Source organism: Centrocercus urophasianus, unplaced genomic scaffold (genome assembly GCF_019232065.1).
Source record: "Centrocercus urophasianus isolate 14NV4802_14NV808 unplaced genomic scaffold, USGS_Curo_1.0 seq_10, whole genome shotgun sequence".
In the NCBI taxonomy this organism is placed as follows: Eukaryota; Metazoa; Chordata; class Aves; order Galliformes; family Phasianidae; genus Centrocercus; species Centrocercus urophasianus.
The window spans coordinates 41,582,434-41,596,539 of NW_024884142.1; the positions used below are offsets into that span (position 1 = coordinate 41,582,434).

The window sequence follows — 14,106 nt, forward strand, 5'->3', positions numbered from 1 at the left end:
GCTCAAAACTTATCTTCTTAACATTTCTCTATTTCTTCAGCTATAAAGAATTACAATGAGTGGGAACTCAGTACAAACAAGTTGCAATTCTGTAGTGCCTTAAGATGACAATTCATAAATAAGAGCAACCGAATGCATTTAGATGACTCCACAGCAAGTCCTAAAATATATAAATAGGTAAATCTGAGGCTTCCTTTTTCAGTTTTACTATTCATAGAAAAAAAAAACCACATAAATGGACTATGTAACGCTGAACAACTTTGTACTCAGACTCAGCTCTTTTGGTTAGTGTCTTTCTGTATGAGGGCACGTCAATCAAAAAGCTTCAAACATTTTGGAAGAAGCAAATTTGAAGATCAAGAAAAAGAGTATGCCTGTAACTTGTAACAGGCCACATACAAGCTCAAGTGCTAGTGTAATCGTGTGAGAAAATATAAAGCCTTGCTGGCTTCTGCTGCATGCTTGGTCACAGGGACTAGGATCATTTATTATGATTTGTCTTAATCCATGAACAGAAGTCGTTTTTCATTTTTTATTACCTTATTACTTACCAGATACAGCTATTACAACATCCCTGCCCCATTTGTTTTAACATTATTCATCCATTTGCCACTCATCCCTTGAAGACACTATGCAATTTTCTCCTTCTGAGTGATTACATCTTAGCAGTGCCTCACTTTATGGGCAGGAATTCAATAGCTCAAGACAAATGCTACAGCCCAGAGTAAGCATTTTTAAATATTTTTGAACCTCCAACTACAGTACCATATTTCATAATCTTTTCCCTACCCTAACAAATCCCTGTAGGAAAAAAGGTAGAACAAATTAATCCACGATGAAACAGAGCTGCATGAGCGAAGAGTGTAACCACATTTCTTTTTGCTCTGCAAAGCGTGAAACTCTGCCCCATCTGAAACCTGGCCAGCAAAACTTGTCATGTAAATGTTTCACGTCTGTGTAGATCCTGCACAGCTTCTTCACATTACTGCCTCTCTCAAAATACCATTAACCTCATGCCACCCAGAGACAAAAATGCTGCGAACAGCCCAGCAGTCACAAGCAGAGGGAAAGATAAAGCACCATAGAAACATACTTACTATTTACATACAGTCCTGTAAGTCTTTGGAGACTTCATACCAGATGCATTTTCTCACCGATGTTCTCATATGCTAAGACAGTTTTAATCTTCTGTTACCCCACAGCTGTTACTATTAATCTGCAGCATAACCGCAGGCTGCAAACATTATTACAGCACTTTCACAAACACGACCTGCACACTGCAGAGGGGACACTGTCCCCACAAGCCTCCCCATCACCAATCCATCTTCCACCCCAGCAGGTACGTGCTGACTGCCACTCTGGTCAGGCAAAAAACAAAAATAATCCTGAGATGGAAAGATGTGACAGCAAGGCCACTCTCCCCTTGTAACGGCTGCGGAACTCACGTGCACCCTGCATGTTCGCAGAGGGCAGATCAGAGCAGGCTGAAATGCTGTAACCTTTTGCCAAGATTGGTCAGAGCTTTTCGCAGCTCTTCCCTCTCTTTAACGAGCCACTAATGGCATCAGCTCTCCCCAGGCATTCACTACGTTTATACCTCAGAAGGCAGCCGTGCCTTAAGGTAAGTAGGCTCAGGCCTGAGCTCAGGGCACTGGGACTAATGAAAGGCAGTCCTCTACAGAAGCCAGAGCACAACTAGGGTAGGCAGAAACGCTGAACTTCATACCATAAAAACTACTCTCATTCACAAACTCCATTTCTCCATCACTGGGTGTTGCAACTCTATGTTGAAGGCAAAGTAACAATTACTGGCACGTTATCTGAGTATCATAGGACTTGTCACAGGATTTCATTCAATCCCGTCAGTCAGATGAGAAAATACTCCAAGTTTATGTCCAGACTCATCCTTCCCTTTATACTCAGACTTAAGGGGAGAAGAACAGGAGGCATCGTCTTGCTCTAAAGTTGCAAACCAATCATTAGGACTCAAAGGGAAGAAAAGTTCGTTTAAAAATAAACAAATAAAAGAAGTTAAAAAGGCAGAAATAAAAGATATCCTTTCAGGAGGGATATTTAAAAGTGTGCCTTACTTAATTTGATGTTTCAGAAGAAAATATCATTGAAAAGTGTATAAACTTTAACTCTCCCATCCAACCAACTAATACAAACATAGCACTAATACCACTGCTTTCAGAGACGAATCTGGCATAAATCTTTCCAGCTGCCCTCGAAGGCATAAAAGTCCCCAGGAATGGGGAATATAGGAACAAATGAATTTTATATCTTCTTTAAATGAGCAAGAATACCACTTCCATTACCCACAGAAGAGCTCCGCAATGAAGATATCGAAGCCACTGTATCGTTGGATTTTACTTTAGATGGGTTGATTTGTCAGTTTCGTTTTGTTTTTCCTCAGGAATATCCTGCCTGTTATATCCATGTTTTCATTATTATTACTCCAAAAACTTCCATTGATACCATGGGAGTTTCACTCTGAGCCTTTTCACCACCTTTTTTGAACTTCAGACATAATTTATAGATACAGGTACATACAGATAACTTAAGACCAAATCCTACCTGCGCCGCTCCCAGGTATTTCTTTCTAAAGGGACTCAGCAACAGTGACAGGTTATCCAAGACACAGGGACAAACTTGATGGTACCGTTTTCACAAATGACTTCACCTTAATTTTAAGTATCTTGGAATACGCATACGTTCCAGAATACTTTTAACTGATTATGCACTCCTTTTAGTCCCTCACCAACAGCAAAACAGCCCAGCAGCTGCACTGCTCTCTGGTAATGAGCATTAGCGTGACCTGGCACAAAGCGATGGTTGCTAGCTCACCTAAAGCCAAGTCTGTGAATCAGCAGCTCACTTTCAGTTGGTACACACACAGTAGAAGAATAGCACACTGCTGCCCAGTCTGCTCAACTCCCTGGATCTTTGCCTGATGCCCACCCACCCTTTTGCTTCCTGAGAGCCCATGGGGGGCTGCAACTTTTACAGTCTGTCTGCCCCTTTGGAAGCAAGGGGCTGCTAGTGGTGCATAATCCCTGTGTTGTTCCTTTGTGTAGACTGACATGGGGAAGACAACACACCGCCCTTCACAAAATGGCAGACAAGCTCATCCCATGCTGGATGACTGAGATTCTATTTATGAAGCTGGTCGTAATCCAGAGGAAAATGACTCTTATCTCTTGACACAAACTGAAGACATTTAAATATGAAAACTACAGCTACCTGTAAAATATCAGTTCAGGGGGTGTGGAGGGAATCTTGATTTCAATTAATTTGTAGTTCTGTCCTTTGGCTCAAACAAACTTCTTCGAAAACTCAGATCAGCACAAAGAACATGGGGTACAAATACAACGTAGCTCTGCATGCAAAAGCCTGGACTACCTTCAGAGACCAGCATTAATAATAAATAAACTGCTTAATATACAAATTGCTTCTATGTCTCTCTCAGAACGTTTGTAGGACATAATTGGCATTCACAACATTTTCTCATATTCACACTGGACTAGTTAACCAGGCACACACACTTAGACAGACACTCGTATGTGCATTTGCCTGGAAACAAGCCACATTTTCTTCAACCTGAGAGCAACTCATCTGTTTCCCTAAAATCCTTTCATCACTTATTCTAATATAAAAGCATCTTGAAAAACCTATGGTTGCCAGAAAATTGCCTCCTCCTTTCAACTCTGAAAAGTCTTAAATTAGCATAAACCTAAGAATCCTACATTACAAATGAAGATAAAGGTCCAGCACCTTCAGACACTCCAGGAACTGAAGAAAGCAGCTTCCTCCACTGCAGAAATCATGTTAGTAATTTAATAATAAGTCAAATGAAATCGATGCTCACCTTCAAAGGTTACCGAGAAATCACTGCCTTAGGTGAAAATGCTTCAGAAGATTTTTCTGAGAATCAGAACATGAAGCATAATACAATATGGGTCCTTCAGAAGCAAAAGCATCACTCATCTCACACCACAGTTAGAGGTACACCGTTTTGTTTTGATGTTTTAAGAAGCTGGATACTAGTTTTTATATCCCTTTGTTTTAAAGGCACAATCTCTTGGGACCAAACGTGCAGAGTACTGATAGAGAGAGAAGTCAGCAGTACACAAAGTCCTAAAAACAATGCAAATACATTTCCGTAACTTGGAAGATAAAGCCAAAGAGCTCTTATACGACTAAAGCTCATGTGAAAATAGATAGACTCCAACTTCCTATGCAATCAAGTCTTTTTGGCATTGTTTTTTTTCTTTCCTTTCTCTTTCTTCCTCTAGGAATCCAGAATGGATCTTTCTTATAGGTGGATTTTTACTTTTTAAACGACTCTTCTGAATTGCATTGAAGTTTGTTATGCTATTCTGACCCTCAGGAGGCAAGTTAGCACTGACATATGGGGAGGCCAGGTAAAAGCACAGCCAACAACTGCACTTGACTTGGTCAAATGATGTCAGCCATGTAGCCAAGGGGGAGTGAGAAACAAGTGGAACATGGATGTGGCTGCCTGCACAGGCAGAGGATGCTCCCTCCCTCCCACAATGGAGTTTTGCAACTTCTGAGGCCTCCTGACAGGAATCATGCTTGCTCCCATCTCTGTCAATAGTGGGACATCCTAAAAACATTTAAACTCACAGAAAAGAAAATGAAGTTCCAGAGGATAATATCTGGGATTATTGAGCAAGGACTGAGTACAACTACACAATGCTGTACTACAAAAGCAGGCAATGTAGAAAGGCAGCCTACAAGAGGGTCACAGCAGGAAGAAAGCCTCAGCTGTCCAACTTTGACACTTCCAGAAGATGTAGAATCAGTTGGAGAGAATTCAAGGAATAAGGAAACCTACCAGAGGTCCAGAAAATATGACCTAGGAGGAAAAGCTTAGTTTCGTAATGATTAAGCTAGGTAATCTCTGAACTGTCCAACTGGAAACGCTGTAGAACATCTGCGACTGCAGGCTTTAAAGAACAGGTTACATGGGTCATGCTACAGTGTATCCCTGTGGCCTGGAACAACCTAGTCAGGTCCTTCCTACTTCTCATTGGTGCCACAATTCAGGCTGTTATCTAATGAAGGATTGTTACTATTCCATTTCAGCAATATTACTCATATTCTCTCCTGAAAAGGTGAACTTTTAAAAGCTCTAAAATTCTTACTTAAAGTTTACTGGCCCAAGATACCTCAACCACCAAGTACCAAGGAGATCAGTGACATCAAAAGAAGATAAATTCATGTTTTTGAAGATACTATTGCAAGCAATTAATATTTTACACAGCGAGACACTCAAGAAGGCTCCCCGTAGCCTAATCCCTGCACAAGACTCCCACTGTACAAGTTTGTTCAGATCCAGGGTGACTTAAAGCTTCAGTGCTAGTTCATAAAAAATGGCACTAATGGGTCCTTCAATTGTATCTGCTAGTGCTGCAGATGCTTACAGAGCATCCAAAAATTAAGAAATCACAGCCCTGCACTAGCAGTAACATGAACGCTATCAGCCCGCCCAGTCTGACGTCAACAAGTAAAGTCCATTTGACAGGAGGCAAAGAAAATCTAATACAAATGTCCTAATGAAAACAGTAAAGTGTAATTCAACTCTGGATAGAAAGCTAATAATTTAGCAACTGATTACAGACTGTGAATGTTACTATGCTCCGAGGAACTACAGCTATTCACTAAAATGATACTTTTATACCTTTATTTCCATAAAAAGCAGTTCAAATGCCCTTAAGCTGCCCGGACGAGAACATTGCATGCAAAGTGCTATTTTCAGCAGTTTATGTCATATATTCAGATATTTGGCATTTATTCACATACCTAACTACGTGCAATCCCTGCCAAACAGGGCCAATACCACAGTAGAGACATCCACAGTGGCTTGCCAGTCACAGGAGAAGTTCATAGTTATACCAAAATGCTGTAATTTCATTTTGTTAATGAACTGAACAGAATACACAACACGGGAACAGCGCTGAGAATTACAATGTGATGCTGTAATTTTCTGAACTAATGCATATACTGTTGGCTCCCTCTGGTGCCAAATACAACATAGTGTTACACATTAAGCTGCAGAAGAGAGGCAATGACATAATCCAATTCCAGTAACGAGTGTTACAACAGCAGATTTCCTCTTACAAACAAAACTGTTAAGACCCTTTGCCCTTATTCATACTCCGCACCAACAGATTTAAAGTGGAAAAAGCATGATACACACCTTTAGTAAGAGTCACTGTGTACCTCTGTACACACATGCCAGGCTCCCTCCCTCATGCCACACTTTCCCTTTATAAAAGTGGTTTCTCCCCAACTCTTTAAGAGTAGACTTAAAAATGGATTTCAAGCTTTGATTTGTTAAATTTGCAGTGATACCTACAGCAGCTTTAAAAGCAAAATTAAACCACTTTTATACCTACACATTTATGCTACTGTGTTCATTTGTATTTGTTCAGATGTACAAATCCAAATAATTTTAACTCATCTACCAGTAAATCTGATGTTCAACAGTGTACAGAATACAGATCAAGCCATTCATTCCAGTTACAAATGCTGTTTTTTTCCTAACATTCTACTAATGTCTTTGAATTCCAGTGACACACAAGCTATCCAAGTGTGGTGATTCACACAGCAAGTGTTAATTCTTGAGTTATTTCAAACAAGATCTTGTTTGCAGCTTTTCCAAACTGTTAGATTTCTGTTGCAAAACAAGGAAGTTGAATACTCTTATCCGGATGGGTTGGATTTTTGTTGCCCTTTAATTACCGTGGGATAAGAAGGGAAGCAGGCAGCAGGTTTCTGTTTCCTCTCTGCTGCATTTACAACAACAAAGTAGAGCACCTCAAGAACACCACTATGTATGCAGCCTTTACTTCCAGCTCATCAACAGATTTAAGCACTTAAGTTGTGGCGTTCAACTCCTCTACCTCCTGCTGCAATTCACAGCAGAAGAGCATATGTTAACCTCGAATAAACTGGACAGCAACCAGTGAAATGGCAGCTAGTGACAAGAGCAAGATAAGGGTGTTCTAGGGGTGTTTCTTTTCATTCTGCTGCTTCTTGTACCTCTCAACTGCAAACACCTATGCCCAGAGCACCAGTTCAGAGCCCCACCTCCAGCATCCTCTGGCCAACTGCTACACCACTCTTCCAATTTCCAAATGTCACAGGGACAACCTGACCCTCCCCAGTTCCCCATTAATTAAACAAGTCTTGCTGATATCCTTCTTTTACCAGGTTATAAATTCAACATTAGCCATGGTTCTTTTTTTTTGTTTTTTGGTTTTTTTTTTTTTTTTTTTTGTTATTGCTCTTTGTTTGTTTTAAGACAACCACGCTTTCTAAAGCTCTGCAAGAACCAAAGGCATGAAAAACTTTTTCAACCTAGTATCAAGTCCTCCCATCAACAAAAGAATTCCTCCTCCACAACCTAAAGGCATAACTTCTACAATTTAAATCCCATTATCTTGAATTCTAATTAACAAAACTTAGTAAAACTTAGTACATTTATTTTACGTATTCTAGGCCAGTATTCAGAATTTTCATTAACTTAGGAAAAAAAAAAAGTTTCAGATAAGACCAAGGAGAACAGGGGTCAAAAATCCTAGGTTTAGTCCCAGACATTATATTGGATCTCAGCGTAATGTCTTTTAAAATATGGATTTATACTTTACTTATAAATAAGAATTATGAATGCTCCATCTAATAATAAATAGAACACTAGCACTTTATAATGATGTTCTGTTTCTAGAATTTTGGACTGCAACTATGTACTAGTTCCTCCATGAAAGAAACCATCGGTGAAAAAATAAAAAAAAAAGAAAACAATATAAGAAGATGCAAAAGATTTTATAAATACGCAACATTTTGTACTGATTTTAAATAATACAACTCAACTATTTGAAGTAACTTTGTTTTCAAATCATAAATCTTGAGGCAATTTTTTTGCCCAAATGGAGGCGTAATGTTTAGAAACTGCCCCTTCTGTGCTTTATGATTATATTGCAATTCATGCTGTATTTAACTGCAACACCAAGTGTCTATTTAAAGCAAATGACTGTAAGATCACAAAGTGGTCTTTGTTCATGTCAGTAGCTTTCAGAGTGTATTTTGTCTTTTCAGATGAATGAGAAGGGATCACCTCAACTGACTTCTCTCATCAATCCAGAAAGAGCTGTATTCACTATCTCAAATTCATACAAAAGCATGCTTTCCACAAAAAAAGATCATACACATTGCCATGGGATGTCAAGAAATTGCTTTTCTCCCTCAGGATGGATGATACCAGGTAACTAGTTGCAAACTGTCACTTCAGTAAAATGAAACTTCCCCTTGACTGTAAACCCATTTTCACTGTGAGAAGAGTAATGTGAACTGAAGGCTTACCTGCCGTTGTGTAACAAGCCTTCCTGTAGAGCGTAGGTGCTCAGTAGAGGCAACAAAAGACAGCCCCTGGCCATCATGCATTATGTGTTTACAAATGTCAGTGATAGCTTGGGCATTGAAAAGAGGGCTGCAGGTTATACAGCACTACTATTGATATAACAGGCCTGGAAAAGCTGCTTTACTTTAGACAGCTCCCAAACAGCTGATCAAAAGACTCTGATAAAGGATATCCTTTATCCTCTGATAGAGGAGATCTATGCAACAGCAACAGATTCTTCCACCTCAACTGCCTGTCCCCTTGGAAGGTCTGCATTAAAGCAGGATGTTGACTGCATGCACCAGCCACTTCCTACTTTGGGGACCATGTTCCACTGCAGGGGCAGGAAAATGCATGCTATCAGGTGTCTAAGCTGATCTAGGAAAAATGATGCTGGCCAGCAGAAGTGATGGTCAGATTGCTAGGGGTCAAAAACATCTTAATTCATCACAATTCCCTTCTCTGTTTCAAGAGGGGAAGGAATAGATAGTGCACAAGTATAATTCTGCTGCCAAAGTTGTCCATCTCCATCCAATTAAGGGAGAAGAACTACCAGATGAAATAAAATAACATTTATCACAGATGCCTGACATTCCTGTTATTAGCACACACCTGCTTTACACAGTTCTCTCCAGGCTGAGAAGCAAAATATCAATAAGAGGCCAAAACTATTTCAAGATAAGAACAACCACTCCTTTCAGTCATGAGTCAAGAGTTTATTATTAAAACACAGACTAAGCCAAATGATAATTATGTCAAATATAAAAATACCCTTCTTAAATGTCCTACATCCAAACTCTGCAGCTCCTGATGACATTTGATAATTTAGTGCAAGCTTCATTAAGCTCAGGCCCTTTATTAGAAGCACATTTTCCTCATTGAGGCTTAATACCATCTAAACATTTAGAACTCCAGAAATTGTATCATCTGTACTAGAAACTTACAGTAGCAACTTGCTGCCATGTTCTATTTTATGTTTCTATTTTATGTTATCTATTGATAACAATTGCAACTTGAAACTATGTATCTCTTGATAAGTAGATAATGATTTTAATATTTTATTATTTGAACAATTTGTTTGAGCAATTAAATCGGATTTTGCCAATAAACGTTTCTTCAAAGACCAATTTCTCAAAGCTTTAATTGTCAGCAGGCTTCAGATATACTGCATTTCTTTCTTTTCTCACAACAAATAAAATCAGTACAAAGCAGATTACCAGCTCTCAGCTTGCATCAATCCCAAGACCCTACATACAAGCAGAAATATATCCAATATGAACATGAATACTTAAATGAAACTAGACTGGGCAAGCTGACAGCAGAACTAGCTATTGGTCCTGCTCTCCCTTTTCCATTGCAAAAGCCTCAAACCCCTGAGTAAATTCCCAAATTTGTAGAAGACTTTTAGTAAGCAGCCTGTCTTCTCTCCTGGCAAGGTCTGAGTCCCACATATTTTGTCTGTAAGTATGTGCTGGATTGAAAGCTAACAGTTCTACTTTTCCAGTTTCTACATCACAGCTTTTATGTCATCTGCTCTAACAAACGCAGCAAGAGCAGCTTACTCACCGATCGATCACAATCTCTTTCTGTCTTAGCAGCCCCTCTTTAATTTTCATTAGAGATTCCCAGTTGCTGAAGTCCTGATATGTGGTAGCTGGGTAACTCTGACGAGATGTTCCAGTCGGAACCTGCATAAAATATTTCTATAATTAGCCTCAAAAACAGTAAAGGTAGATTATTTTCTAGATACCAGGGAATTTACTAAGTGGCTTGTTGTTTCAGAAATGTCATGCTGTTTTATGCTTTACTCAGATTTACTCCATTTAAAACAATAGGATTTATACACACTTTTTTTAAACAGACTTTAGTCCAGCCTGAACGACTTAAAAAATGCTTTATAATGACTGATGACTTCATAGCCCTGAAACTAGTATGAGATGAAAAGCTCGTTTAGAACATTAAGAGAAACATTTTGTTCATATACCACTGCAATTGAGCACTGAAAATGAGATAGCTGAATAGCTGTAGATCTGCTTGATAACTGCAGATAACACCATTCCTTTCACTTGTTAACTCCCACCTGTAACTTCAGCAAAGAGAAAAATAGCCTTGGAAGTACAGAATATGGGAATACAATCCTGGTTAAACAGTAACTTCTTCCAAGAACAAAGTTTCAGAAGTAATAGATTACAGGTTTGCCACTGATATTCACAAAAGCCAGGCAGTTTGCCTCATTACAAAGTGATCTGAAGACAACAGGCAAGCTGAATAAGAGCCAACAACAACATGGTTTAGAAGTAAATCACTAACTGGGATGATAAATAGGGAATATTTTTATACTCAGAATATAAAAAGCATTATGAGCGTTTGTGTCAGAAATCCACATAAGGGAAAGTTAGAATTTTAGCCTACAGATGGAGGCAACCCAGCATCAGCTGCCATGAGCCATCATCTCCTCTTCCAGTGTTTTTCTCATCACTAGAAAAATTACAGAATCACAGAATGGCTTGGGCTGGGGACCTTACAGCCATCCATTTATAATCCCCTTCTGTGGGCAGGGCTCCCACCCACCAGCTCAGGCTGCCCAGAGCCCCATCCAACCCAGTCTTGAATTCCTCCAGGGATGGGACAGCCACAGCTTCCCTGGATACTCTGTACCTGGGCTTCACCACCCTCTAGGAAAAAAAGACTTCTATTTTTATTATCAGGGAGCAACCTTGGACTACGGTGCCTTTAATTTTTCAGAACGAAGCAGGAGAAGAAAGTGAAAATACGGCTAAATTTGGTTTAAAAGTTAAAATACAGTTTTTAATGATATCTGTGCGAGTACTGCACATTTGTATTTGACTGCTCTAGGGATTTTAAACTTATGACTATAATTAATTATATTAAGACCAAAACACAGCATGAGATACTAAAATTAGGTCCACGATATTCAAGTAGAATGCATTTCTGTTTAAAGCTAAACTGAATATTGAGAAGTTACTGCCTAAACCCCAAAATTATGATGTGCTGACATCATGAATTCCTGACAGCTTCTTCTGTAAATTGAAAGAGTATGCTTTTCCCCATTCAGTCTAAGGATTGAACTGAACTAATGTGCTCATGGACAAAATGAACCTGAAAAGGCTGAAACACATCTTCCTTCATTTAATATGTAATTTAAAATTAGGTTTAAAAAGACAAAATCAACTAGTTCAAGATTATTTTAAGACTGTTACAAAAAAAAAGCCAAAAAAAAAAAAAAAAAATTCCTATAATGCCCAATTATCTGCTTCTATCAATAAGACTTCCTTTGCTTAACAATCTGGAGAACTTCAACAGTATAATTTGTTATTAATAACTTCACACAACAAACACACACAACAATTTTACACATTAAACATCTAATGTCAATGACTGAAAAAAAAAAACAAACCCAAAGAAGCATCCAACATCTAATTGAATTGTACCAGTCATTCTCAAACAAAGCAAAATAAATAAACACACATATCTGGAATGCAGCAATTAGATGGCTTACTGTCAGCTATGTAACTAGCAGGATAGTATTTAGTATCACCATTTTAATGAAAAGGCCAGACTGACAGGAGTAACAGTGCCTCTTGTGGAAAAGTAAAATGTCAAATACTACCAAATTTTACCCTAAAATGGCTCAACGATACATGACTATGACTACTATTTCTTCCCCTATGCTCGCTCGTGACCACATCCCACAAACACTAAAAAATATCAAAACATCTTGAAACTCTCTCAAACACTGTGCCTAAAAAAGGTGCCTCATGCAACTGCTTGTTGGAGCACGCTCAGTGAAAATTTTGTTGGAATAAAACTTTTCACATCTGTCATTTCCAATAAATCCAAACTTATGCTTGTTCAAGGAAGCTATGAAAATGGTACTCTACTGGGAGGTAGGGAAAGAAAAAGCTGGATTAAGATTTCCCACCAATTTGTTAACCAAGTAATTCCGTCCCATCAGCACAACACACGATTAATCTTTTCAGATCTATGAATGAAAAATTAATTTTGTCTGGGTTGCCAAAACTAGACCACATAACTTCAAAGTAGTCATCAGTAGTTACAGAATACCTTAGGATTGTCACATATTGTTCTGTATTACAGTTATTCTTGTGACTGCCTGAATTAATAGTCACCAGCACAAAACTATTCCAGTCAAATTCTCTCTTAGTCACACGTGCCAGGTCATATAAAGCGGCAACAGCAGTTACTAACATTATACTTCGTATCACACATTTTTCCTTTGCTTCTTCCACTATAGCGTTAACCCTTTTTTTAATATGTCCACTTCAGTATCCTTGTGATGCAGTCAAAAAAAAAAAAAAAAAAAAAAAAAAAAAAGAAAAAAGAACAAAGAAAAAGAAAGAAAAGAAACAGTCCTAAATAAAGTTGGATTGGATCCTTGTTCAATTTTCTTCTCAGAACCAGAAATTCCATCTCTACCCACCTCCCTGTGCCTTCCCTACTCCTCTCCCCTCCCAAAAGCCAAACAACAACAAACCACCCACAACTGTTTGACATTAGAAACAGAAAGTATATGGCTTTATAAAGCCTAATCATTCCATTTACTGAGCAAGGCAAATTTTGTCTTTTAAAATCAAACTATAAAAATAAAACTTCAGAAAAGCAACTAAAAGGGAATGGAGATGGAATGAGAATACAGACAACTACTTAAAAATTAAGCAATCTTAACTGAAAACATTTTGGAAGCCACCAGTGATTTCTCTAGCACAATTCTTCAAAGCAAGTCTGTTACTTAAATCTAGCACATTTTCAAACTCATGTTTAAGGCTAAAATTAAAAATAAAGCCCTCAACTTTGGTTTCAATAAATGACTATGTAAGAAGACAATGAAATATTACTGGCGCTGAAAAGCAAGGCAATGCATTTTACAAAGCTAAGAACTGAGTAACTGTTTGCCAATTAGACACTAGTGGTAAGTTGTTAAAAAAATATAATACATAATGCCTCCTTAGTTGACCGATCTAGATGTTTGCTGGAATACATCTAAATCTTATGGACTATATGCCTGCTGGATATACTCACAAAATTCATAAAACATTATTTTACATTATCTCAACTGCCTGTGTTCTTCAAGTCATCACTCTGAAGAGACAAAAACAACGAAAGATCTTTCTGATATCACATTTCAGTAATTTAAAAAACGACAAAAAAAAAACCTGCTAAAAATACTTCTTAGCACTGCCCAGAATAACAAGACACTTCACTTATTTATGAGCATGTGGTGTTGACTACTCCAAACAACTTTCTAGATGCTTTGAATGGTGTGGGAGCACACAGGTGGTCCACTTACATTTGAGTAGTTCATCTCTTAAGGACATCTAGCCAAACAGAAAGGGCAAAACATGTTTTCAGTACTCACACACAGAATAGCAGAAGATCATTCCCAACTCCAAGTACTCAACTTGAATCCTCCACAAAAAGCATACACACACAAAATAAACCCAACTCGAATCAGACAGCATTCTTTTCCATCTGGCCCCCAAAATCTAACTATTTTTGTCAACTGGCACCTCTTCTGAGTACATCAGCCTTGGACTAAGAACATCTGCTCCCTCAAAGCAGTGGTGTCCAAAGGTTCTTGCTTGTTTTTTTTTGAGAAGGGCTCATGACTTGGCAAGCCTTCAAGTCATGCTGAGACA

The 14,106-nt window shown here is 38.5% G+C and overlaps 1 protein-coding gene across 2 annotated transcripts in view; it reads right to left on the bottom strand.

Moving 5' to 3' along the window:
* The window catches only part of CEP85L (centrosomal protein 85 like), a 141,495-nt gene that overhangs the window by 24,422 nt on the left and 102,967 nt on the right, over positions 1-14,106 (bottom strand). For both annotated transcript variants that reach the window (XM_042811955.1, XM_042811945.1), the window contains exon 4: positions 9,995-10,116. In XM_042811955.1, the coding sequence (XP_042667889.1) occupies positions 9,995-10,116 (122 nt within the window). The remainder of the gene's footprint in view (positions 1-9,994; positions 10,117-14,106) is intronic.